The sequence below is a fragment of the Poecilia reticulata genome, chromosome 2 (genome assembly GCF_904066995.2).
Source record: "Poecilia reticulata chromosome 2, P_reticulata-male-v2, whole genome shotgun sequence".
Classification (NCBI taxonomy): domain Eukaryota; kingdom Metazoa; phylum Chordata; class Actinopteri; order Cyprinodontiformes; family Poeciliidae; genus Poecilia; species Poecilia reticulata.
Genome location: NC_088831.1, coordinates 37,802,338 through 37,829,376, shown reverse-complemented (window position 1 = coordinate 37,829,376; position 27,039 = coordinate 37,802,338). Strand labels below are relative to the sequence as shown.

Sequence of the window (27,039 nt, the reverse complement as noted above, 5' to 3'; positions counted from 1 at the left end):
ATTAGCTGACTTCTGAAGGAAATTGGTTCAATTAATTTTATTTAGTAAACCTAATAGACAAATTAAATTACTTTTTTTTAAAAGTTTGTGTTAATACTTTTGATAGAATTTTAAATGCACACACCCACCAGGAGAGGATGATGTGCAACACCAAGCATAAATAGTGGTAAATGACTTAATTTCATTTGAGTATTGCTTTCATGAATCAGCCATGATTAAAACCTAAAACTCGTTTTAAATAATAAAAACATAAAAAGGTCAAGAATAAAGAAAAGAAACATTTATTTTGCAGCTTTCATGCTGCAAGGAGACTGACTCATGTTCACAGTAGAATGCATAAAACAAAGAAGGCATGTTACAAAGAATGGCTTAGGCAGTGGTAGAAACATCTCACTCACCACAGCACTTGATTAAACAAGAGTTAAGATGCAAAGCTTTGCTCAAGGACACAGTAAGGTAGTACAGTTCAGACAAATTGCTCTGTTGGAGCACATACATAGTGTACAAACATGGTTCGATTTGCAGTTTGGTTGGCACAAACACCACTGTGAACGAAACCCCCTTCCTATGGCAATGAAATGCATGTTATTAAAATGTAAAGAACCGCTGATTTCCTGCATTTAAACTATATTGACCACAACGCAGGCATGTCATTATTGAAGATTGTCATCAAAATGCCAGAACATCAACATTCCTTTAAAAGAAACAAGAAATACAAATCTGCACTACTAGAAAGGTCGGAGTATATGGATGCTTTCTTCTGTTTGTGATAAACTAGTAAATATATCGCATCAGATCTGCACAAAGAATTAATTAATGAGTTTTTCAGTCCCCAAAATTCTGCAGCTTTTTACCTGTAGGACTACAAAGAATTTATCTGATTGACTTTTTGTAATCCTACAAAAGAAGAAAAGAATATGAAATAACCCTGTTTGGCCACAAATCCTCTAATTGGATTCCACTACCTTGAGAATCATCTGTGGGCACAAAAGTCACAAAGTCTTGGGGAAAGATAAAGCTTACGCACTCAGAGGAAAAAAAATAAAAATAATCATTTGAAATGTTTATCAATTCAAAGCAGCCAAGTAGAAAGAATAAGTCTGAACAGACCAAATGGATGAGACCTTGGCAAAGCAGTAAATGTCACCATTAATGGACAAACATGACAGACAGCAGCATTATAGTTCCTACAGTTTGATGAACACAGAAACAAGAGGTCTGCATGATAAGGTTACGAGTGGCTTCGGAAATTTAACACGTTGTTTACTGAAATTCAAAGGCATTATTCAGCGATAAACAGTGGAGAAATTCTTGAGCAGCATAGTTAGTGTCACTGGCAGTTTGGTCATTAGCTTAGTGTGAGCCATCAAGCACTGCAGTTTAAGTCACAGTAACAACAGTGGTCATCTTCCAGTTTTAGTACGTAAAATTGGCAACAAAGTGGTTGAGATTGTTGTAGAGACTAATCTATCACAAGCCATTACAAAAATAATTATCAATTTCCCATTTAAATGACAATGAAAGACATCCGTTTTGTTCCCCGGCAATACAGATGTGTGTTGTGGCTTATATTTAGGTCCATGAAGAGCTCAAAGTAAACAGCATCTCTCTCTGAAACTCTTCTTACTCTTCTTGTTCTTTCCTTTCCCGTTTTTGTCCTTGTTTTCAGTCATTTTCTTGCCACGCACGTCGCGCATCAGGTCGAAGAATACCTGGAGGGAAAATGAGTAGCTACTTGTCACATGTTTGGGAGTCAGATAAAAATCAAACAAGTAAATTTGAGTTCACGTTACAATTCAGTACTGTACAGAATTTACAAGTTAGATATGAGTGGTTACTGTTAGCAAGTTGCACCAAGGTTTTACAAATTCATGGTTTCACAATCACCAAATTTTCCATCAGAGAGTGAATGGAGTAGTCATTGGTCATATGGAGGGAAGAAAAATGAATGTTGCTGTTTGTAAACATTGTCGTCAGAATGTAAATGATAACTTTTCTGGAGTGGGACAAAAGGTGTTTGGTGGCCATTTACTGTTACTGTGTCAATTTTTGCTAGAAATAGATATTTTTCAAAGAATCAAGTTGGAAGCGTGATCAGAAACAAAACAACCAGCAGTTTCTTGGAATTTGTTTTGCCTTTGGAACTTAAAAGGCAGTGACAAAGAGCCTCACTCATCTACTCTGCTAAAATAACAGAATTTTAAAATGGTTTAGGTCAGAGATGCCTTAATGGGGTCTGCATTCGGCCTGCGAACCAGATATCTGTGGCCCTCAAGCTGTGATTTTATTTAATTTTTTAAATATAGACTGAGGCGGCGTGAAATTGTGTGTTGTTTCCCTAGTAATAAGAAGACAACTAAATGTCAGCCATATCATAAAGCATGGACAGTCATCTCCATGTCAACCTGTCACTCGGTCATTACTGCTGCAACACCAGCACTTCCACTTTGGGAGCGGTTTTCTAGCTGAAACCTCCCCAGCACTAGAAAACGGCACATTCCAAATTTGCAGTGAAAGGAAAATTGACTTTTATGCATTAATTCTCCCTCCAACCAACACAAGCATGATTCTGCTTAATTTACCAAGAGATCGTCGGTACGACAAAGCATTTGAGAGCAAAGAGGCATTTTGAAGAGACATTTTCTCAAACTTTTGAGTCAAGAAAAGGAAGAATAAAAGCTCTATCACCATTTTATCAAGCTGCAAGTAGAATTCTTGTTTGATCCATGACACAAAACAACACAATCCAACAGCGTACGCACTCTTAGTGGCATGGATTTTAAAACAGATCTTACTGCAGATCTTGATTTCTTTGTTTACCGACAAATTCTGTGGAGGAGTTGATTCTTTCTGTTAAATTGAAAGAGTTGTAACTTTATATTAGCACTTATTTATTTTAATTTACAAGATTCTTGAATGATTTTGAGTACAACTGTATGTTGTATGTATGGACTATAATACATGGACCTTTGACTATGAAAATTTTTCATTTTGGTCCTTTGAGATTTGCATTTATACAACTCTGGTTTAGGTAAACTATGCCTATGAAGTAACTGACAACAGTCTGGCTACCTGAGCAGGCTGTGTTGTTTACTAACCAGTCAATATCAATGCTGTTGATTATGACCAACATAATCATAAGCATAAATTTACCATGTGCACCTATAATTTTAGCCTTTTTCTGTTTAGTAATGCAGTGAGTGAGCATTGGCACCTTATCCACGTTGGCTCTAGTTTTGGCAGACGTCTCTACATACTGGACCCCCCACTCCTCAGCCTTCCCGCGCGCCTCATCACCAGACACCTGCCGACGATCCTCCAGATCCGACTTGTTGCCAACCAGCAGGAGAGGGATCTTGTCCTCCTCCGCCTTCACTCGCAGGATCTGCTCCCTGCAAGCACAAAACAAAAACCCAATAAGCAAGTGCAAGGGTTGTCGAATACCGTTTTTGTACTTCGCAAATAATAGGTACAATTCTTTAACATTTAGCAGGAGCATCATTGTTTTTGTAATATAAAGGGTTATTTTCTTCCCTGCAAAACAAATCCATGTTGGACTGGATGTAACAGTTTTGTTGCAGGTTTTTTTTGGATCAGATTCAAGCAAATCTTTTTGTCAATTCCTCAGGACTGACACTGGAAAAAAGCAATTAATTTAATCCTAAACTGAACTTGTCTAAAACAATAACATGACCAAGGAGTAGAAAAAATGTAATTGAATCATTTCAGTGATCACAGTCATTACCAATATAGCAACATGTAATCTAATTTACATCTCATCAAAGTTGCGGACCTTCAACAGATGCCACATTTACGCGCTCGCCTCACTGCATCATTACCTGAACTCATCAGTGGCACTGAAGGACTCGTGCTCTGTGATGGAGAAAACCAGCAGGAAGCCCTCCCCGCTGCGAAAATAATTATCCCTGATAGCAGCATAGTCCTCCTGGCCAGCTGTGTCCAGGATGTCGATCTGGACTTCCTCCCCGTCCAGCACTACCTTCTTCCTGTAGCTATCTGCCTTAGTGGGTTCGTAATCTTCGACAAACTGAGAAGGAGAACATTAAGGCAACTTATTTGCTTGCGTTTTGGAGACTGTATGTGTGTTTTGCAGGAGGATGCAGAACACCAGATTTAAACAACCTGTCAACTTTTTCAGATTCCAGTCATAAAATTCAATATGTTTTCTTTGGATTTTATGGAAATCACCAACACAATGTAATGTATTTTACAGATTAAAATATGAAAGGTTTGACATGCATTTGTATTTACGTCCCAATGTCATTACTTTGCAGAATCATTGTTACTGCAGTGAGGGTGACACCGCCACCTTTACAAAAGAGGCCATTCATTTTGAAATTTTTACTAAAACAGCTCAATTTGAGACACACTGAATGGAGACCATCTGTGAAAAGCAGAACAGATTCTTACCTGAATGTGTGTCTGGGCCATTAAGCCGTTGTAAATGTACAGCAAACGTTTCTAACTTTTCCAGAGTTCACCTCAACATGACAGAGACCCAGGTTTTTAGGTGGGTCAGAGTTTGATTGTGCATTCACACCTCCCCAAATGAACTGGACTTTCCAGGCAAACAAATTGGGTGTGAAGGCACCCTCCCTTTCACTTGACAATTGCACACTTCACATCAAATAGCATTAAATCACAAAGAAGCTTGTGGTTGTAATGTGTAAAAAAAAAAGATCATATGATTTTATAGGAAGTTTGAGCTAGTGGCCTTATTAAAATGTTTTTAGCCTCTCCTATGTAGTCGTTCTGGGAGCCCTCATCTCATTTTAACAGCGTTTCCCAGGAGACCAATTAAACAAAGGGAACCGTGGTTAACTGATCAGACAGGAGTTTGCGGGTAGACCAGGTGTGTGTAGTATCAACTCACCTCATCATACATGAATTGCAGCGTGAGGGCGGACTTCCCCACACCTCCACTTCCCACCATTATCACCTTGTGCAGTGCCAGAGAACTCTGGTTTTTACCTTTATTGGCAGCCATCACTGGATTTTTCTTCGAGTCCTTCTCACACACTCAAACACGTGCACACTCGCACACGCAGTCACACACACACATGCACACACTCGCCCACAACAGCGACCTGTGAATGACAAGAGAGGAAACTTAGCAGTGTGTATAGTGGATAACATCAATAAGGAGGGAACATGGGAGAAGCGGATGGGCAGATGGCAGTTGTTACTTAACAGATAGCAGCGCTCTGTGCCAAGGCTCTAGGCCGAGTTCCAACAAATCTTGAATCTTAACACCCACCGCCCCCTTTAAAGTGCCAAATTGCCTACTCATGAATCCGAGAACTTTATAAAGTTGCCCATCAAAAGGTCATTGCAACTGATCAGGAGTAATGAAGCCATCATTCTCCACGGGCCAGGCTGAATTTACGAAAGCATTAAAACAGAGCATCATGTGCTAGAGCCATTAAAAAAAAAAAAAAAAAAAAAAAAAAAAAAACTGACTGGCCATCTATCTGCTTTATAAGAGCCCTGCCCTGAGTAGGTGAAAGCTCAGAGTCAATTGCTTTTTGCCTGCTTCTGTATCTCCCATCCCTGTCAGATATAACTTTTAAACAGAGTGCTAACGGACTCAGCTGCAGATGCCTTAAATGTCTCATCTGAGCCTCAATTAAAATGGAAATTATTTCAAGTTTTGAATGCGCTGAGAGCTGAAAACCAAGCTTCTACTGTTCATATTTCTGCAGTTATTTAAAACTGTGATTATGTCTGCATTACTGTCACATTACAGCTGGATAAAACACACTCTTCACATTGTTCCTTTAGCAACTAGAAGTCCAATCATTTCATGTGTGCTTTAACCTTCATTTCCTGCTGAGTTTGTTTGCCAAGAGCGGTTTCTGTTTTGACAACCTTAAAAAGCCAACAAAAATATTTATCTTACTTTAGCCCTTGTAAGTGATGCGGTAATTTTCTTTCATTTAGGTTGAAGATATAAACAGATGGATAGACAAATCCACCTCACAACAATATACTGAATTTATCTCAAGTATTTTAATTTTTTGTTGCTTTCGCAGACTAAACATTTGACAAACTACAAGCTTTTAAAGAAGCCATGTACCATTATAATATTCCCGTTCAGCTTTGGCTGCATGTTGTTTTTTTTATGCTTCTTTTAATCTATTGTGGTCATAATAACAAAAGAAGCACTGAAAATTTGCGATGCATTCATCAGAGTGAGTGAGAGAGCAGCAACCGTTAAGACAAGCTTTCACTAACATTTTCGACTAAACCAACCTAAGTTGAGTTGACATTTTAAACTAGTGGCATCTTCACTGTTTCTATTATTAATAAGTATTACTTAATAAACAAAGCAGTTTCTGTATGCATTTTCAACAGAGAAAGAGGATTACTTACTCCGAGATCTCAAAAGCCTGCAGACATATTTAAATCTAGTATTTCAATGTCCGATAATAAAAGCTTATAAGGACAAAACAGCAACTTTGCATTTACACCCCTAGTCTTTCCGTTATCTATTAAAAGTCTTGCTCTGTCTCGCAGCCTCAATGAAAACGTCTTGATACGTAGAAAGTACCGTTTCTATTTATTGCTTCTTTTGACTTCATTTTAAAAACACCTTGCATCATTTAAGAAAGGGCTAACCTTGAATCTTCTTTCACTCAGTAACCTACTACCCTGAAAACTGTTGTTGTTAAGGTGGCCTGGAGAAGCGTGAGTATGACCAAGTGTGTTAATTTTAGTTAGTTAGTTTGTTTGAATTTTACGGCCAATCAAATTTGCCTCTACTCCGAATTGTTCTATTGCTCAATTTATGTGTGTCCACTTTAAAATGATCTAGTTACCGGGTCAATCTGTACAAGTCTTGTATATTTTGAAAAAAAAAAAAGAAAGTCACTGACTTGAACTAATCTGTTGGCAGAATAAAAATACCAGGAGGAAGAACTCAGAGTAATATTAGTAGCATCTTTAACCAGTAAATGCAGATAATCTATTTTATTAACTTATGGAATTCCTCTCATCAGATGGTAAATTACCAGACATTGTTCACAAGAAGATGATTTACTAGCAAGAATGTATCAGTGTTTGGTCTCCAGGAGACCATTTTTATAAAATTAGGGCTGTGTAATAATATCGATTTTGCGATATATATCAATTTTTTTTTTCTAGGGAAAAAAAAATATAGATAAGTATCGTAACATCCAACTGTCACCTTGCTCACTCACTGCTTGCTTTGCCGGGAGAGTGATTAGGTCATCAGGCTTAGAGTGATTCCTTCAGATGTTAAGTGTCAAGGTAAAAAGGTATCAAACTATTCAGAGCAGGGTACTTGGTGCACTTTATTTACTTTACAAATGCTATATAAGCTATAAAAGTCTTGCTCAGTACAAACTGGTTCAGTTTGCACTGTTTCAATTAAAAGAAACATGTTTTCTCACCACTTCTTTTATTCATTTTGTCCAGCTGTCGACTTTAAGTCTGTGTCCATGTCCAACCAGAGCCAGGTATTGTGTAGTTGGTGCTTTTAATCAGTTTTCAGTTAAATTAATTCAATCCAACTCTATAACAGTCACAAAATGTCACCAAAATCACTCTGTCCCTCTAAAATCTTTCAGAAAATCGCAAAGGTGTATTGAATTGTATTGTTTGCTGAATATTGCAATATATATTGAATTGTGAGCAGAATATCGTGTATCATATCGTGAGATTATTGTATCACTACAGCCCTAATTAACATGTTGTATCTTGCGAACCTAATAGAGAACACTCAGTAAAATAAAGTCCTCCTGGGTCCACTGTGCTCTGATAAAAAGCATTCTTCAATCTGTTATGTGAGCTGATCTAATATAAAGACTTAACACCATCATGTGTTTACCTTGCTCTGGATTGATGCCACTTCTGTCATATCAGTGCATAGAATACCAACTGAGCCATCCAGCAACAATGTATAGCCAAAAGCACAAGTCCAAAACAAAATACCAGAGCATAAAAATCGCTCTGAAAGAAGCTTTGACACAAACACTTCTGTAAGTTAATAATGTTTGACTCTCCTGGCCCCTCCTAATATGTTTAGTACCTTATCTTTAACATTTTCTCTGTCTGTCTCTATAGAGACAGATCCTTCCCTCCTCTCAGGATGTCATGCTAATGGAAGCACTGAGCTGATTCATAGCAGTATTAATAATCTGCTCCTCCCTAACAGTAAACATTTATTCTTGAAACCAGCAACACTCTCTTCAGGAGACAAGACTAAGAGGAGAAAGTCTTTTAAAAATACCTTAGAATTTCCACTTAAACTAGTCATTGCAAACGGAAGAAAACGAGCCCTAAAAATCAAATAAAACCTTCAAAAAGATCTCTAAATGGGCCACATGATACGAGAAGTTTGACCATTTTTAACAGATAACAGCATCTGAGGATGTGGCATCATCGTTCCACTTTCCCTAATCAGGGAATGAAGCCTGAACTTTGCTCTTCCTGTCTTTGTTATCCCAAACCAGGTCAGTGGAATACTTGATATGAAGAATGCCCACACAAACACATTTACACACATTCTTGTGGAACTTGCAGAATTCAGCATTTATGTATACAGGTCACCATTTTAATTATTCACATGTAACCCACTTCCCTGTGGACAAGCACAGATGGAAAAACTAGGAAGGAATTAACATCAAACTGAACTCGATAAACTAATTTAACCAAAAACCTCCAACATTACAGCAACACGGACAAAGTCAAGATAAACCAGTATTCTGGCAAGTCTCACATGTTTGGTGCAAGCCCTTTAAAGAGGATCAGGGGTTGTGAAAAGGGAGGGGTGAAGTGCAACAAACCACTTTGGTTGCTAGGCTTCTGAAAAATAGATGACACCATTACAATATGGACAGCAGACATTTATTAGCAAGCCCTTCCGAGAAACACCCAATCTTCCAACTGGTGTTTATTTTAAGGCATGGGTGAAACTAAAACAACTTTTTCCAGGATTCAGCATAGAAATGCCTGCAACTAAGCAAATTGTTCACTAACAGAAAAATGTACTTGCCCACCAGTTAACCAAAAGTGTTTCTTGTTGCAACCTTTGGTCATTTAAGTACAAAGTACGGGTGCACTGATTGCAGTTTTCTGGCTGATCACAGATCTTCAAAAAGTCTGACATGCCGATTCTAATTGTTTTGTCTGAAATGCTGCTAAAAAATAGCAAGAAAGGTACCGAGTTGGCACCAGTGGGGTCACTATTGTTTACTGTGAATGTGCAGACGACATCTTTTGGGCGGGTCAGTCAAACATCCCTCATGGCAGAGTAACAGAGGACAGTGGCTGGTTTTCTGTGGATAAAATCAGCTTCAAATTTAAGTATCAGCTGATCAAAATCTCCCAATATTCAGAAAATCATGGCTGAATTATTGGTGCACCTCTAGTACGAAGTGAAAATAATCACCTAACTTTGAAAACAATTTGGATAGCATTCGTTGCTCATAAGCATTTCTGCTTGTACATTGGTATGGTCAAAGAATATCCACCATCTTTTTTTTTTACAGGTAATGACTAACTGTATCATTTATGAACAGTAGCTTGGTCTCACACAGGTGTTGCATTATTACCTTTCAAGATTAATAAGAGTTGCATCAAACAACTTATAACAAATATTATGGTAAAGTCAATTATGTACAACACTACAAATAGGTTAGTGGAAGACTTATTTCTTACAAAATCATCTTTTACAGGATTACTGCTACAAACTATTTAGTCACAAAACAGTCCCATTTCTGGTATCTAACTTAGCCTTGAATCTCAACAAATTAAGTCATGTTATTGTGTCTGTGCTATGTGTGCACTGATGTATTAAATAGACATTTGAACCTCATTTGATTTCTTCTGTCCATCTACTGAACCTTCAAACTGAGGTTTGTGATAAGATCATCTGCTCACCTCACCCTCAAAGATGGAAAACTAAATTAATCTCAACACTGACAACTTACCAAGTGAGCAGAAACACTTAATTACTAATTGGAGCAAAAAGTTTGTTGAAAGCTCAATTATATACATATATATACACATATTTTTCTAGAGAACTGCTTTGCTCTCCTTCATGTATGCATTACTCTTGTTGCATCTATAAATCAAACAGCAAATCATCTTTTTAGTATTTGCTACAAGTCTCAAAATTAACTCCAGGAACTGAAGGATAAACCTGGCTCTCATCTTGCTGTGCCAAAACAATAACCTGACAGAGTCACAGTAATGAGAGGAGAGTAAGAATGGGTAAGGCGTTCCACGATCCCAGACCAGGTTTCAAGACTACGACTTCTTTATCACAGTGCAACAAACAGTGCAGAATTTAAGCGTGAAGCCCTGCAGGTGGCTTTGCAGAAGTGTGTTTGGTTCTTCATATGTAGCAGTTATAACAGTCACCGCCTGTGGAGATCAGGAAATGATTTACTATACTTAAAAAGGCAGCTACACCCCATTTTCGTCCTACAATGCATACTAACAAGTATTTGCCTGTGGGAGTGTACAGAGAAGCCTTTGACAAAACTGGGCAACTGAGACCTTAAATCCTCCCTGTGCCAGAATCCTCCCGACTGCAGCAACACTAAGTGGGCTGCTTTTCTTTTTCAAACCAATCTCTATTTAAAACACTTCCTGTTTTATTTAATATGAAAATATCTTCAAGGTGAAAATGAGGTACTGTCTAAACTGTTCCCAATAAAACAAATTAAGTCTTTTCTAGGGTTGAAACAATTGGATTAATCGTGATTAATCAATTACTGAAATATTTGTCAATTAATTTGGTAATCAATTAATCATTAAATGGAGTTAACAGACTCTTTTAGAGATCATCTGCAGAACAAACACCACCCTCAGAGTAGTAATTAAGCCAAAATTGTGCAAACAATATTGCATTTCAGATTAAATATCTTCTTTGTCTATAAATACGTTCTACCTTGAACTCCTTAATTGGCATAGTTTTGGTTTCACCGGGTTCATATTCTGGCAAATTGTAGACAATAAAGTGTTTATTTTCTCATTTAAAACATGAATTGAACTATTTTATTTGCAAGTGATGCTTTGGTAGCTTTTTGAGAAGTATGATATTTGCAGCAACATGCAAAAAGTCAAGAAAGGCTTCTTGGAATAGCTGAGCTTCATTTGGATGTTTTTTTTCTTAGTCAGAGAGCTTTAAGGTAAATGCAGTAGTGTACTGTCCTGTATTGAACATGATCTTAAATTTGGTGGTCACTTCTGAAGACACCCACTTCAGTTTGTTATTTAAGTTTTTCTGTTTGTTTGTTTTTGCATAGGTATGTGTATATGTTATGGACCACAGAGATGAGAAGCTCTGAAATTAATTAGCATTTTGTCATTTCTATGCAGCAAAGTAAAGGCATTTTAACAAGGGTATGTCACTTTTTTAACCACTGTTTGTTCAAAAATCATTTCATTACTGCTGAGCAGCAGCCAGCTGCCCATTTACCATCTCCTTAAAGGTTAAGTTACATACCACCACCTATGCATAGGGATGACACCTATAGCTACAGTTTCACAAAGTAATTCTATTTGTGTCCTTGTCCCAGAATAGAAGCAGAAAAAAGGAAAAATGATTTATTGACTCAAAGTGTCTTTAACTCACTTACAGTAGGTACCCATGTTTTCCCCTTCAAGGTCAATTTTATTGGGTTGTTTTCTGAACAACCTACCATGTTGTGCTAAAAACAACCAGACAGGTCATTCAGTAATGCAGGTGAGCATTACTGAATGATATTATTAATCCTTAATATTAATAATCCTTAATATTTTATACATGCTCCATGTATGATTTTGTATTTTACAGATTACAAAAAAACTATTCCATTTTATTTTTTATGGATCTTTCTGTGTAAAGTCCAGTTATTTAATGAGAAGTCAAAGTCTGTAGCTCTGCATAGCACCTGAGTAAATTTGGATCAGATTAAATGTGCAAAATTTAAATGTACAAAATTAAATTAATTTTTCCACATTAATACCTGGTATCTGAATTTAGGTCAGAATCCACGTATTATTACATGTTAAGTTGAACTAAGCGTCTAGAAATATTTTAAAAGGTAAATTCTAGCAGTACTAGTATACATTTATTGTCACATAAAGAACAATGACTATGCAATAAAAAAAGAATGACATTATTAAAGCATTGCTTTGCATTATTTGAAAAGAAGACAAATAACATTTTTATTGAAAGGTTAATTTAGAAAAACTTGAAGAATTTTTCCACTTTAAATGTAAAAAATAGAAACAGAAAAATAGAAACATGCTGTTTAATGCTTTCTGCACCCTTCATTTTGCCACTTTTATACAGATATAGATGTTTGAAATTTAAGGTAGAAATTTGACAATGGGTGAGGTCCAAATTAATCACTCTGTGCCGTCTGCTTTCAGATTCCCCAAACAAAAGCATTTCAATTCAAATGTTTTTAAATTCATTAGAGGATTACAAGTCATTAAAAGTGCTCTGAATTTTACTAAAACAATCAAAAGAGTGATTAGTACTGGTTATCTACGGCATCATATTGTTGTGTAAATTCATATTTCTTAATTTGGCTTGAGCATTTACATAAATACACACACCATCAGGTTTGTGAGTAGAGACAACCCACTCAGTGTTGGTCAGTGAAACGATGGCCTTGATTATAGCGTATTCAGAGAGTGAGAGACTGAGGAAAGAGGGGGTTGTGATCTGAGAGACTCCAGGTGTCCCTACATTAATGAGAGCTCTAAAACTGGAAACTCTCCTGCTGCTGATTAGGATGCAACAAATACAATTACGAGAAATTATTATTTAAAATTTAAGAAAAAGAATCACAAGCTGCATATGAACCATGGAAGAAGAAAATAGCATAAATTCAGTGAAAGTAGATCTAAAATTTCTGACACTAACAGAAGTTTCCATCACACTGAAACAAAGCTGCATTTTAAAAGGCAAACAATTGCCATAGGTAGCGTCTGTCACAGCTTGGTAAACATGCCCACCGGCAGCAGCTGCCAGCACTGATTTGGAGAGAATTTACGAATATGAATAATATATATATATATATATATATAAAAAAAAGGTTCAACGTTTTTACAAATGTACATTTGCATAACTTGTTCCTCTTCCTTGGGGGAAACAGGATGCTCCGCTGTGTATTGCTAGTTCCTTACATCCTCATCTGCTTTCATCATCAAAAATGAGCTGAAGCTAAAACTAACAATGTATCAGCTGATTGTCAGAATCAACATAATTCAAGTCTCATTTAGTCACTCAGTCAATCACATTAAATGCAAAAGTAATTAGTAATTTTCTATGTGTTTTTATTGAATTTCTGCATAGAATATTAGAAGAATAACAATGCAAAAAAAAAATTATATATTGTATACAAAATCCCAGTTATGTAGTGTTTGAACTACAAAAGTGACTGTATGGAATGTGGCATTTGTCAACTGTTATATGCCAGGTGTATGAAAAAAGATTCCATTTTGTCAGGAATTACTATGACAAGTTTGAGGTGGGAGTTGTTTTTGCCAATAGCTTCAGGCTACAGGAAAAGAGACACAAAAAGACCCATCTACTCATGTTAAGCTATTGTGTGCTTATTAGAACTTTGCTTAAAAATCTGAACTATTCGTTTGACAGTTGTGATGCAAGTGTGATCTGCTTGTAAATGTCTTAATTGCACACACTGTAGTGGCAACAAGTGACACACTCTGCTGTTCACCTCAACAGTACTTTCAGTGACGACATATAGTGTTTGCTGTATCTTTTTGACCTACAAATGGCACAGCAGGCAGATAAAAAATAACATGAAATCAGCAAAGCTGCATGTTATTTGCGGACAAACATGAGGCTTCACTTTAATATAAACTGTAGGTGTGCCTCTGTGCCTCATGTAGTTTTGGTTAAAATATGTCCGGTCTTCACTCTCTGAAATTACTCACACTGAACAGGGTAGCCAGAAATTTTACTCAAGTAAGAGGAGTGATACTTCATTCTACTCAAGTAAAAGTATAAAGTACAGTGTAATAAAATTACTGTGAAATTTTTTTTTCCTCCCAAAAAAAGTTACTTAAGTAAATGTCATTAGTTACTACCCATCTCAGAAAGGTGAGGTTTGGATATGAGCCATCCTGCCTGACTAAAGAGAAGTGATGAGGGGAAAAATGTCTATCTTGCTCTGACAAGTTACAGAGTAAAACAAAGACAGAAATTGTTTAAAACTATTTTGCCATTTTTAACTAAAAGACTTGTGTGGTCGTGCGTGTTAATGTATACTTTCAAATGCCTACGTAATGTTTCTAAGTTACAGCAAAAAAAGTCCTACACTAAAACATAGGCAACTTTGTGGAATCAAAAAAAGGTAGTTATCTGATATATCCATTGTGTTTCAAAGCTGAGTAGGCACTGTGTTAGAAGTAACATTTGAATCAAATCAGGGGGGGGGGGGGGGTGAAACCCTCAAATGATGTTTGCTGTGAGAAGAAAAAATACCTAACAGTCTGCATTAGCTTCTTAAAAGCCAGGCCAAAACCCTACAAAACTGCCAAGCAATTCTTAAGCTGGTTTCCCTGAAAATGCTGCAAATGTGCTGGGCTCAGCATTCTGTTCACGAGTTGTTTATGGGGGGATGACTGCATGTTTCATTCCAAAGCAGATCCTAAATCAACAAGTTTATGCAGCCAGTTATCTGGAAAAGGAAACACACATTTCACTTCCCCTGCTACCTAAATGGACCTGTCATTAATATCGAGACGGAAGCGTGGTGCTTTGCTAACACCGTCCTACACGCCCCTCTTTTTTACTCAAAAACAGACAGGGGAAAACCAACCCGCATCTCTACATTACACTGTTTACATGTAAACCATCATCTGGCAACTGACCGAACTGGCTTTGGATCTTTATGACTCTGCATCCTTTAAGAGAGGAAAATACGAACGTAAAACCTAAAGATCAGGTTGCCTAGTCTGAAGATACCAACGGATTTACAACATCAGCAGAAGAACACATGAGCTAGTTTGGGTGTGTCTTCTTAGTGGCAAAACTTTACAGCAGTAACAATTATTACCAAGGTGCTTATTCAAACATTTAATGGTGGAAGATATTATTGACGTACTTATATTATGAGGAACTCACAAGTTTGTTAATATTAAAAAGAGTAGTTCACCCACTCGGGCTTTAACAGTTGCGAATACCGTTATTGTTAAAGAAAAAGTAACAGTACTTCCAAACCGCAGCGAAATGAACATAAACGTTTATTCGGAGTACAAGTCAGAAAAAGAAAATGAAGTGCTTACTAAGATTACTAACAGATCTAGGGAAAATGTCCAAATGTTGTGCTAGCGTAAACTCAAACAATGGTGCTGGTATTATTCTACTATTAATCTGGTTTTCTATTTAGAAAAAAGTTTGACAACCACCACAACGTGACGATTTCACCACATTAATCTGGTAACTACCAGTTTTTAAACACCCATATTCCGTTAAACACTGAGCACTTTGCCTCTAGCAGTCACTCGATATGCCCTTAAAAACGCATGGTAACGTTATTTCAAGAGCCATGCTAATAAGCACATAATAGTACAACTACTTTACCGAGATAAGAAGATGTGGATGCCTTACCGAAGCGTAGTTCCAATGACTGCCCTTGGTTGATGCTATCTAGCTGACTGCTTTTCCGGCGCAGACCGACGCATTGGTTCTCCAAATACAAACCGCTCCCGTAACAAAAGCCCCACCTTACGGAAGTAAAAAACAACAGATGACAGGAAGTGACGCATCTGCCCTTGCTCCAGTTAAAGAACCCGGTTTGTGGTTTTTGTATCTTATTAAAAAAAAAAAAAAAACATGCAAGCAAAATTGTTAGAACTGTGTGGGACTGTGAGAACCAAAAACATCGTCCAACCAACTTCTTAAACCACTTAACCGAAAATAAAAAAAAATAAAACACAAATGCAAAACAACCAGAAAACAGATCTTGTGGTTTTTAAATATTGTTCTGAAAGGCTTTTTTTTTTCAATTTCACAGTGGAAAAACAACTAGGACAGATAATTGATTCAAAATTATACTATGTAACAAGGGTAAAAAGTAAAACGTTCAAAGTCACTGCAATATTGTATGAAACTAAAGACATAAAATGCAGCAGCAGAAGTGACCTTTCAAAGAAAGCCAGTTCATCACACATTCAAGAGATAAACAGAGACCAACAATACCTGCAAACACTTACTTCTAAGTTCTGCTTAGACCCATCCATCCATTTTCTGCACACCCTTGTCCCTTAGTGGGGGCGGGAGGGTTGCTGGTGCCTATCTCCAGCTAATGTTCTGGACGAGAGGCGGGGTCACCCTGGACAGGTCGCCAGTCTGTCGCAGGGCCTGCTTAGATCCATGAATCAAATTTATGAATCTGAGAGCATGTGTAATACTTGGTTCATACTGAATCCAGACCAAATAGCTTACAATGGCAAGGTTACATCAGATACTTTCTTAATCTTATAAACATTTAGCACTATGATGCTCTTATGCAAATATTTCATCATAGTCATTTTAATCCTTCTAATCTTATAAAATAAATAAAATGTAAAAAATTCTAAACGTTGCATAGATTGCATTTTTCTTTTTACATTTTAGGATAGAAAACAGAACCAGCTTCCAGAAAGTGCAACAAAACCTGTATTTTTGGAGAAGACAATAAAGTCGTGTCATGTTTTATCTTAATATGCACTCAAAACTCAGTACAGCAATAAAATCCTAACTTTATGATTGTACCTTGATCTTTGGATAAAGATTAACACATTAGGACAAAAGCCTTGTTTTTTTTTATTATAAAGATCTAAAAACTGTTAAAATTACAGGTTTAAAAGAGCTACCAATTAATTGGTTAGAGGCACGACAGTGGTGATGGGAGTTCTCAGCCAGAAAAGGTATCATTGCATTTAACATAATCTGAATTGCAGGATCTCATGGATTTTAAGATTAGATTGTTTAAGAGCATTAATAAAGCAGCTGATGATGGAGTAGATTCTGTAATTTACAATGAGTTTTTATTGCAAAGCTACAACAGAGCAATCTGGACCTTTGATCTTAAAAGGAACTGAGACATAACTTGTCTAGATATGAGTTTATGAGCTGTAACAGATAATAAAAAGACCCAAGTTCCATTGTTTGGTTGCGCCTTCCAAAAGTATTCATGACTCTTGAACTTTGACCTTTTGTTACGATTCAAATGCACATCTCAAAATATTTTATTTGGATTATTGTAACAGAATAACACAAAGTAGAGCATATTTATGAAGTTTAATTATTTTGATTTACAAAGAAAAATCTGAAAAATATGACATTTCAGTGATTCTAGAAAATAGGGACAAAATGGGTTTTAATTTTCCCATTTTTTAAAAATTATCTCTCAACCTTATGTATGCAAATATGACAAATAATATTTTGGACATGTAAATATGCTAAGATGCAGGGTGCCAGTTATAACATTTTTTTAAAAATTACATTTTTAATCGACCTGACCTAGAACTTTGTCATCAACATCTGGCAAAAATAAATATAAAATGATTTTATAATTATTTATATGACTACTTATACTTAATTATCATAACATATAATTTTAGTATTTCTTTAATTGTTTTAAACTATTATAATGTATTGAGTTCTGCTCCTGGACAAGGGATTTTACAGGCATCATCCACCGACTACAATGTTTAAAATAAAAAAATATTCAGCAAACACCAGGAAAATATACATCATTGTGCTCACATGACCCAAGTTAGTTTAGTCAGATATTTGAAAAAATTATATTTTGTGTATATTTTATTCAAATTTTGTGCTTTATCCATAGGACCTGTTTTGTCCCTATTCTCAATAATCACCAATTTGTATTCAACTCAATACTTGGTACCACCAGCCACAAAAGTACGGCTGAGAACTTCTGGAATATGTCTTGGCTAGAGCTCCTTAGCATTTGGTTTGTACTTTACGTGGTCCGTGTTAACACAGAGGCATAGTGTGTGTAGATCTCTTGTTTCCCTGGTATTTTCATCACCCTCTAGCCATTTGAAAGCAAACTACAAAAGTATTATCTTAGAATCTTTATGTTCCAAAAATTCAGAATAAAACAGAATTCATGTACAAAATTACAGAAATGCATCCGTGTCCTGTGTGATCAGGTGCAGCGATATAACAGGTATAAAATGTAAATGTATCTGTTCTAATACAACACTTAGCATAAATGCAATTCACACATTGACTACTGACTTGATGATTGACCTTCACTCAATGTTGTCTATGAAGCATTACAAGCCTGCAATTGCAAATATATCATCTATGTCTTCATTGCTATCTGGGTTATTAATCTGTAATGCACTCCTGCTTGAAGCCTTGCTTTTCCCGACATCTTTAAAATACACCACTGGCCCAGAGTCTTTTTGCTGTCCAAGCAGTACTGTCCTCTTAAAACTAGACCTGGCTCTAGATAACATAAATCTTTTCCAGAGTGATTCAGAATGACCTCTTCGGCCAGTGATCCTCTTCGTTACGGCCGGAAAACGAAAAGTCCTCACTGCTGATCCCTGGGGAGACACAGCCTGGCACACTTCTCGTCTGAAAACCCGAAGCTTCCTCTGAACACTGAGTAAAAGGCCAGATAATGAGCGCAGTTAGCATTCAAAATGTGTCACAGAAGTTGAAAGTCATGGCTGAACAATTTTATGTTTTATTCATCTTACTTGTGTCCTCCTGATTCGAGACACTTCATCTTTTGGCACTTTAAATGCAGGAACGTAAGGAGACGTTTTGTCCTCTTCATTCTTTCAGATCCGCACCACTGAATTATCTCCTCCATATTGGCAGCCAGGTGTGTGAATGTAGTAGCCTCACTCACTTGTTTCTTGAACTCTTGTTTCTTGACTTTGTTGCTCAATTTTGAGACAGTCTTGTGCTTTGAGATCAAAATGAGTCAATAAGGTAACTAAGGACAAATAAATACTTGATAAAGGCTTGTCTTGTCAGGAGATAAACATGGGTTCTACTGCAGCTTAATTTTTTTACAGTTCCAATTCGTGTTTATTTTTTTGTTATTACTTTGACTGTGGAGACTGAAAAGTTTAAATAAAAAGCTCATTTCTGATACAAGAAGTAAGAAGTATCCAGGTGTTCTCTAGTCTTTCCCATTTTAAGAAGTAACTAAGACAAATCGACCACAGGAAGCCATGAATTCCTAATTAGAAGTCCTTACATTTTGTTTTATTTGCCATAATTTTTGTGTACAAATATATAAATAGGGGATTTATATATATATATATATATATATATATATATATATATATATATATATATATATATATGTACTAAATTCACTTCAATTCAATTTTCAATTTGGTTAAAGTTTTCTGTGAAAAAAAAAATCAGCTGTATATGGCACATGTCAAAGGAATAAACATATTGGTTATCATACTGACCTTGAAGATAAAAGGCTTGTCGTCAACATCAAAACCAACACCTGCAAATAGATTTTTGTATAACAATTGGTTAGGAGGAGAGAAATTTTGCAAACACCTGATAAATGGAGATAATTGGTTTGTCAAATTGCTTGCTCTGGTCTTGGGCTTGAATAATCAGGTGACTCCATACCTCTTTTTCTTTCCACAGCCATCCCAAGGTCTTCTTTAAAGGCCATCTGCTGTTTATTGTTTTTGACTTTAGCTTTCTTTGTTGTTTGGCATTTTGTTTTCTGATTTTTAGGACAAGCGTGAAACGCCGGATGCTTCTTGAGCACTAAAGCATCAGAGGGACCCAGGAACTCAGCCATATCTGCTGGCAAGACCGTGTCGGTGAGGAAGGGCATGGGTTTGGCTTGGGCTACTGCTTTCAGGAGTTCCAGGAGCCACTGGTAAAGACTGCAAAGGCTGACCAGTAAACCACGAAAAAACACCCTGATGAAGCAAAAGAACCAGATCAGTCATTTTATATGAAAAGAGAAAGCATTTCCAAAAGGCCACCCTAACAAAATTCTTTTATGTATTATGTACAATACACAGCAGCCTAAAGCCAGGAATGCAGTTTCACAGGAAAAGTCTTTTCCTGCAGCATCAATTAGCTCCAATAAAAATGGCTGACAGAATTGGCAGAAATAGCTTTTATATACTCCTACTTTGGAGAAATCAATCACAGACCCAAGCACAGTGGAACAGTGTATGAGCTATAAACTTTACAGTCCCACAGAGGAGAGGCTCTGTGCCAGGAGGTATTTGGATGGCTTCCATTTCTGTCACATTCATCATCAAATTTCTCCACAAGTAATCACCAGTAATGTTTGCTTTCAGTCACTGTTGTTACAGATCATTTATAAAATTTACCACTGGCTACTTAGTCCGAATCAGATTTCTTAGAGTTATCCTTACCCCTAAATGTCTCCCCATTCCTTAGTATTTAATTCAATAAGTGGTTCAAATATCCTCCAAAGAAATGGGACACTTCTTCACGAATCTGATACATCAGTTTTCACTGAATCATGCAAGTAAGGATTACTGACTTAATATGGCTGAGTGTGTTGAGTAAACAGTTATCAGCAGACATCAGGCTACATTATTGTTCAATGCTTGTTAAAGTGGAACCAAACTGTAATGCAGAAAGTACCTTATACAGTTTTGGAAAAAAAAATAATTTCTGAAAACACGTCCGCTTCCTGAATGGGAAGTATTCAGTCCCAATGTTTGATGATTTCCAACACAAGCAGAAGTAATAATGATGTGGTCATATTAACATAGTCAGTGCCAAAGACTGGTGGGGAGCATGAAGGGAAGAATAACATTTAAAATCATTTTATTCAAACCAAATATAGATTTCTCAACTCTATCCAGGGTAAAATATCGGTACTATTAAAAAAAATAAAAAATTATGAACTTGTTTCCTTTGAATTGATTTATATTCAATTCAAAATACCTAATTAATCCCAAAGAGGAATGAAATGTTTTATTTCATATTCCCTAACTTCTACAGATACGTAGATGGTAATGGGCAGGAAGGCTCTTCTGCAGCAGTCTGCACTACAGCACGTCTGAGTATCCACTGACTGAAAAATTATTATTTTATTTTAATTAGAATGGTTGTTGTGATGGTGTCATGCTATATATTGATAGTGTCACACTTAGTTTCTAATTTCTGGTCAAAGAAACAGGAAATCTGAATTCTGATGGTTTCAACCTTTGATTTCTGAGTCAAATCATTCTAAAAAGCCGAATTAAAGTTATTTTATTGTGCTGCTCTATCTCCCACATCCAACTGGGGCTGCAAATATGAAAAAAATTAAGTAGCTACTTACCATAAACGACTCAGCATGCTGGTTAGCACCATATTCAGGATGAGAAACTCCTCCCATTTCATCTGCCGCTTTGCTAATCTGAAAAATGAATCAAAGACAAACTAACTCTGACAGAGATGTTCCAAGATGCATCACAAACCCTCTTTTGGGTCTAATAAAAATAACATTAAAACTTGATCTACAGAACAGCATGAACTGCTAAGTAGGATACATGAAAGCTCTGCTGCAGCGAGACAAAGTGCAGCTCAGCAGCTTGCCAGCTCCCAGCACTTTCAGACAGGTCCACTCCAGCATGGGTTGACTCGGAACATCACAGTCACCCTTCTTGTCGCACAATGCCCTAAAACCCATGAAGAAACTGTAATTAGAGATCGTACATGCAGCTGCAATATTGTAAACAAAATGGCTTTGCAGACACTAGAGAGTGGGGAGCACAAATGATCGTGGGATTTTTGGCTTCACAATGAAATAACAGCAAACTGAGTGTAGATTTTCTCTTCAATACTCCCTATTATTTATAATTTTCTCATACCGTTCTGTTAGAGTAAAAAAAAAAAAAATCACAATTAAGGAGTTATAATAAGAGGATTAGCCATTAATCCCACATTTCTCATGGCTGAAAAAAAATGCAGACAAAGAATTGTAATAAGTGCATTGTGTTTTGTAACACATCTGACTTGTGTGTTAATGATAGCTGTATTTAGAACAATAATTTGTTAAAACTTACATTTGAAACTGATTGGGACATAGTTCTATTAGCCCCTGAAGAGCAGCGTCAAGCTTCATAGTCTTGAGTCTGTTTACACATTGTTCAACCTGTAGTACAAAAATGGACAAGATCATGTAGAAATTCAGGTTTAGATTGGAAAGTCTGAAACTTCTATTGCTGCTCGACATTCTGAGACTTGAAAAGAGAAAATGTGACACAGTGAAGCATAATGTGGGGTTTCTGCCTGCAGTTCTCACCTGCTGAAGGCCCTTGAAGGTCTTGTTCCCCCTGTAGCTGTTGTTCAGGACGTGCATCAGATCGTAGAGAAGCCGGATCTCCGTCTGCAGTAACTTACTGTGAAGGAGCTTCAGGACATCGTCGTTTTTCAGCAGCAGGTCTTTGAAGAGTCTAACTGCAAAACATAAAAGGGTAGATTGTCAGTATCCCTGCAAAAAGCACGTGGTTAGGTGTATAATTTCGCTTCATGTGTCTATAAGAATGAGCACACAACAAGGTGAGACATTTTCTGTTTGGACGTTCAAACCTGTTTTTGGAGCAACTTTTATGCGGACGATTGAAGTTGCACAGGGGTAAGGAATGTTTACCCTGTTCCAAAGCCGTTCCTCTGCCATGCTCCTCTGCTTGAAATGTGCGGAAGTGCAATAGCCAATAGCTTTTCCAACAAAGGTGACGTCAGAGTTAGCCTTAAAGGAGCCGCAACAATATTAAACCTCCACGGTACGGATTACTTGCATTTTCTTGCCCTAAAACAGACTGCGCATCCAAATCTAAAAAACTAATTATATGAATTTGCATTTTCATTACTAATAGACATATCAAAATAAAACATACCTAAAAAAAGAGTTATTTTATTTGAAAATAATTTAATTAATTAACCCATGTACAGTTATTAATTATCTACAACAGGGGTGCCCAAACTTTTTGAGAGCAAGATCTACTTTTTCTCTCACCAGCCGCCTGAGATCTACCTCATGACACAAAGACATAAAAATTGCAAATTAAACTCTATTGACTTATTTTATATGGGAATATACATCAGTTATAGCAGAAATGAAGTGACAGAAAACCTAATCCAGTTTCTTCCTCAGTGAGATTCTGACACTGGGAGCAGCTTACTGGTTTCTCAGTCAGAAGCTGGTTGCAAACCTGACGCCAGCAGGTGTCAGTCAGTCATGGTGGATCTGAAATTTGGTTTGATGACCTCAATATGAGAAACTACAGACTGATAGGGGGAACCAAAGAGCCCAATAAAAGTAAAGGCAAATCTTCTGAAGTCGGGATATCATTAATTTAATTTCACATAATTATCGCGGTAGAATTTGTTAAAACTTAATGAAATATATTTGTCCTATTTGATGTTTGTTGTGACGTATGCTCACACACGAACGAGGTAATTAGTCCAATTTTGTCGTTTATTGAATGTTCAGAAACTACAGCGGGTGTAATGAGCCACAGCAAAGGTAAAAAAAAAAAAAAAAAAAGAAGGTAAAACAATCCGAACAGACTATCAACTGAAAACATCTCCTACCTTTTTACTCTCTTTGTCGTTTAAGCACACCCGTTGCCGTGGCAACCGCCTGCGTCCCGCAAGCCGAGCAAAGATTAGGCTACATTAAAAACACAACATTCAGTCCGTTACGATATCAGGTTTCCAGGCTTGATGTTTATTTCTCGATTATTAATAAGCCTCTCATGAACACAGCCGTGGTTGAGTAGCTAATTTAAACTCCTGCTCTGCTCGTCAGTCGGTCTTTGAGTCGCTTTTTTTTTTTTTTTTTATGGAACCGAAACGCACAGAATCGCGCAACACCTTGTTGAAACAATAATTACTGAGATTATTAATTTTAACATGTTTCGTTGACTTTTTATAATTATTCTTTTTTTAATGAAGCTACAAACGTTTAGGATCTTAGTGAATATTTTTGATAAGCCTATCAGAAGAGGAAGTGCTGGACTCGTTCAGTTTGTCACCTGCCGAGATCCACTCAAAACCTTTCCGCGATCGACGTATTGAGCACCCCTGATCTACACTATTTTTGTCTATTCGTTGTATTTTTCCAATAGGCAACTTTGTACAGTTGAGGAGTAAAACATTTAAATGGATATCTTAAAAAGTCACTAATAAAATGTAGTTTTCATCTTCGCAATTTATCATTTTCATCCATTCTATTGATAATTTAATGAAGATACGGATCATCTTTTCTTCCTAATCACATATTGAACTAGTGTGTCAATTCACTCTTACTGCTTTTATCTGCCTTGCTTTCTCCAAGTAATTTTTCTTACAGCTTCATTACCACCGCTTCATCTTTACTGCCCTCAACTGGACGTGTGATTTCTGGTCTTTTTCGTCTTTAAACGGGAAGGGTCTGTCTGAATTCAATTATTTAAACAAGAGGAAATTGTGTGGAAATTATAACCCATTAAGTACTGCAGGCAAATAGTATAATAGTAAACTAAGCCAAACAGAATATACTGTAGTAACAGCCTGAATTTTAAGTTTTACATACCTTGCATTAAAATGTATTTTCTTCTCCTCGTGCACCATTATTTACTTACTATATCAGAGAAAAAAGTCTGTTTTGAAAACTACACTGAAAAAGAAATGTATCTTAATTCGTGATTACATGATGCAGCAAGCAGCATTAAGTCATTTATGCACATTTAGGTTGTGATATCTTTTATTTAACAGCACAGTGAAACAAACACCAAATGTTAATTCCCCAATGTTGTTTTGTCCTTTATCCACTGGAGGACTTTTAAGTTCACTTCATCCATTACAGAATCCTCAGACCTTCCTTTCACAGTCAGACCGTGGCTGCCTCCTTGTAGCCAAAAAACTTCAGCCTCGGCTTTCATATCTTTCAGCACCTCATTAAAAAGGTCCTGAGCAAAGAAAAAAGAAGAAAAGTCACCACTGAGGCCTGATATGTCATTGAATCTTCAAGTACACACCTGGCAAACACTGATCAAAGAGAGGCAGAGTAAAAAGGAGACTTAGAATTATAGATGTTGAAGAAAAATAACCAGAGAAGTCTGTGAAATCAGTAGAGAAGAAATGGTCAAATGAAATAAGCTGCTCTGCATGCAAGAGGGGTAGTTTATGTGTATGCATACATAAACTACAGTCATAAAATATTTTACTTTAGGATATAAGCTCAGACCTGTCCAGGGTGTACCCCGCCTCTCGCCCGAAACGTTAGCTGGAGATAGGCACCAGCAACCCTCCCGACCCCACTGAGGGACAAGGGTGCAAGAAAATGGATCATTGGAAAAACTAAGCCCAGTCTTACTGCTTCTGTAGAATTTAAAAAGTAGATGTAGCAGACAGATAATACTAAAATGCACTTGATTAAGTGATGATCAGCGAAATGACCAACAAAAGTGTGTTGACACAATGGCAAGTTGGAAAAAACATCAGCAACAATCTAAGAGAAACAACTGTATCTGCCCACAAATTTAGGAAGAGTTACAAGAACATGTCGGGACAATTTGAGGTCCCAAACACAGCAGCAAGTCATTTTTTTCTATAATTTTGCTCAGTTTCCCCATATTTTGAGACATAGAACGTCTCAAAATGTTTTATTGCATTTCTGACTGTGTGTTAACTTCCATATTGAAAAATGAAACTTATAGCAGTATGCAGAAAGAAGATGTTGCAATGAAAATCCAGACTGAAACAGATTGAAATGTTGTGGCAGGACATTAAAAAAGGAGAACAAAAGCAAATGTGAAAAAAAAAAAAATCCTACAAATGTAAATCCATTTCCTCATCCAATGCAGAACATTTTCACCCTCACCCCGTTGCACATTGTGTCCTCAGTGCCAGACACAAACAGCACACAAACACTCCCAGGCAGCATTTTTAAGTCTTCACTCCGCTGATGACGGGTGTGAGTCTTTCCTGGCGGGTGCAGGGGGAAAGAGAGGCAGATGACACCCTGCACTGCGTCCTCAGACTCATCGCTCAGCTGCCTGGCGAGGGCTGCAGCCGCACGGCATCCCATTGACCTGCCTGATTTGATCATGAAAGGAATCCCATTTAGTGCAGTAGTTTGTCTAAAACACAATGAAGCTGTTATCAATGGAAATCAGCATGGGCATGTGGCACTTTCTATTTACCTCCAAAAAATGTGTTTTTCAATGTAAACCTCTCCAAGGTTTTCAAGTAGTCCTGAAAGGACACATGAGTGTTTTTTTTTAATTTATTTAAATGAGGACTTTGCAATTAAAATAGCACAGCAGGATTTCACAACATGCAAATTTCTTAAAATGCACACCGATAGCAAATGTGCATTTTGCCTTAAATGAATTCCGGTCAATGATATCACAAGAGGCACAAGACGCATCTGATCAGCTGCTACTGCAAACTGTATGTCAAATTCACAGTAGTTTACATATTTATACATTTAACTGAAGCAAACATTTTCTAACAGTTGGTTTCTATGTATTCACTACTTGAAACAAAAGTCACATTCTACTTTTATTTTTTTAAACTTAACTCTTTTGAATTGATTCTGAAAGACAAAACTGAAAAACTATAAAATTCTGTTCAACAAGGCCAATATAGCTCACAAGTCAGATTTTTCCTTTCATTTTGCAGCAGTTTTCTTTCAACAGAAACAAAAAATACTTACCCAGACAGCATTATAAGCTTTAACTCTATAAGCCAAGTTCAAACCCTTGCATGTGAAACGGAGGCAGAGAAAACCGTCTGATGCCAGAGCGTGAGCAAGAGAAACTAAATGTTTGAAGTTCATGTCTCCTCCCGCACCGTGTGTTAGTATGACGGCTGTCTGAACATCATTCAGTGACGCTGGAACACACAAGACTGCGTCCAGACTCTTTGTCCCGAACGGCACTTTTACAAGTTCCTGAAAGATACGTTTAAAAGCAAGTCATTCATCTGGACAGCTCACTGCCCTTTTTCATGACGTACAGTCTGTGTATCCTCATCTACAGTCTCTACGTGTGAATTCCTTC

General features: G+C 36.9%; 2 protein-coding genes across 3 annotated transcripts in view; both read right to left on the bottom strand.

Annotated features, from left to right (window-relative positions):
* Positions 1–265: 265 nt before the first annotated feature.
* On the bottom strand, positions 266–15,774 carry ralba (v-ral simian leukemia viral oncogene homolog Ba (ras related)). Of its 2 annotated transcripts, none has more exons than XM_008402924.3 (5): positions 15,623–15,774; positions 4,895–5,108; positions 3,840–4,048; positions 3,215–3,392; positions 266–1,712 (listed from the first exon to the last, which is right to left on the bottom strand). In XM_008402924.3, exons 2-5 carry the CDS (start codon positions 5,006–5,008, stop codon positions 1,590–1,592), a joined length of 624 nt encoding a protein of 207 aa, XP_008401146.1. In that variant the 5' UTR covers positions 5,009–5,108; positions 15,623–15,774; the 3' UTR covers positions 266–1,589. The 2 variants fall into 2 exon arrangements, with proteins under 2 accessions (XP_008401146.1, XP_081460681.1); XM_081604555.1 differs by having other exon boundaries at positions 15,596–15,750.
* A 2,307-nt stretch (positions 15,775–18,081) lies between these two features.
* LOC103461272 (syntaxin-binding protein 5-like) overlaps positions 18,082–27,039 on the bottom strand; it is a 165,762-nt gene continuing 156,804 nt past the window's right edge. The window contains exons 41-49 of the mRNA XM_081604843.1: positions 26,694–26,930; positions 24,803–24,942; positions 22,054–22,143; positions 21,538–21,666; positions 21,327–21,404; positions 19,637–19,938; positions 19,465–19,505; positions 18,733–18,944; positions 18,082–18,634 (exon numbers count right to left, since the gene is read on the bottom strand). Of these exons, the coding sequence (XP_081460969.1) occupies positions 18,301–18,634; positions 18,733–18,944; positions 19,465–19,505; positions 19,637–19,938; positions 21,327–21,404; positions 21,538–21,666; positions 22,054–22,143; positions 24,803–24,942; positions 26,694–26,930 (1,563 nt within the window). The 3' untranslated portion in view covers positions 18,082–18,300. The remainder of the gene's footprint in view (positions 18,635–18,732; positions 18,945–19,464; positions 19,506–19,636; positions 19,939–21,326; positions 21,405–21,537; positions 21,667–22,053; positions 22,144–24,802; positions 24,943–26,693; positions 26,931–27,039) is intronic.

Excerpts from the sequence above, each read along its gene's own strand:
- ralba (XM_008402924.3), bottom strand. The coding sequence starts at position 5,008 with ATGGCTGCCAATAAAGGTAAAAACCAGAGTTCTCTGGCACTGCACAAG. Across the intron at positions 3,393-3,839 it reads AGTGCCACTGATGAGTTCAG|GGAGCAGATCCTGCGAGTGA; the intron begins GTAATGATGCAG and ends TTGTGCTTGCAG. Across the intron at positions 1,713-3,214 it reads CTAGAGCCAACGTGGATAAG|GTATTCTTCGACCTGATGCG; the intron begins GTGCCAATGCTC and ends TTTTCCCTCCAG.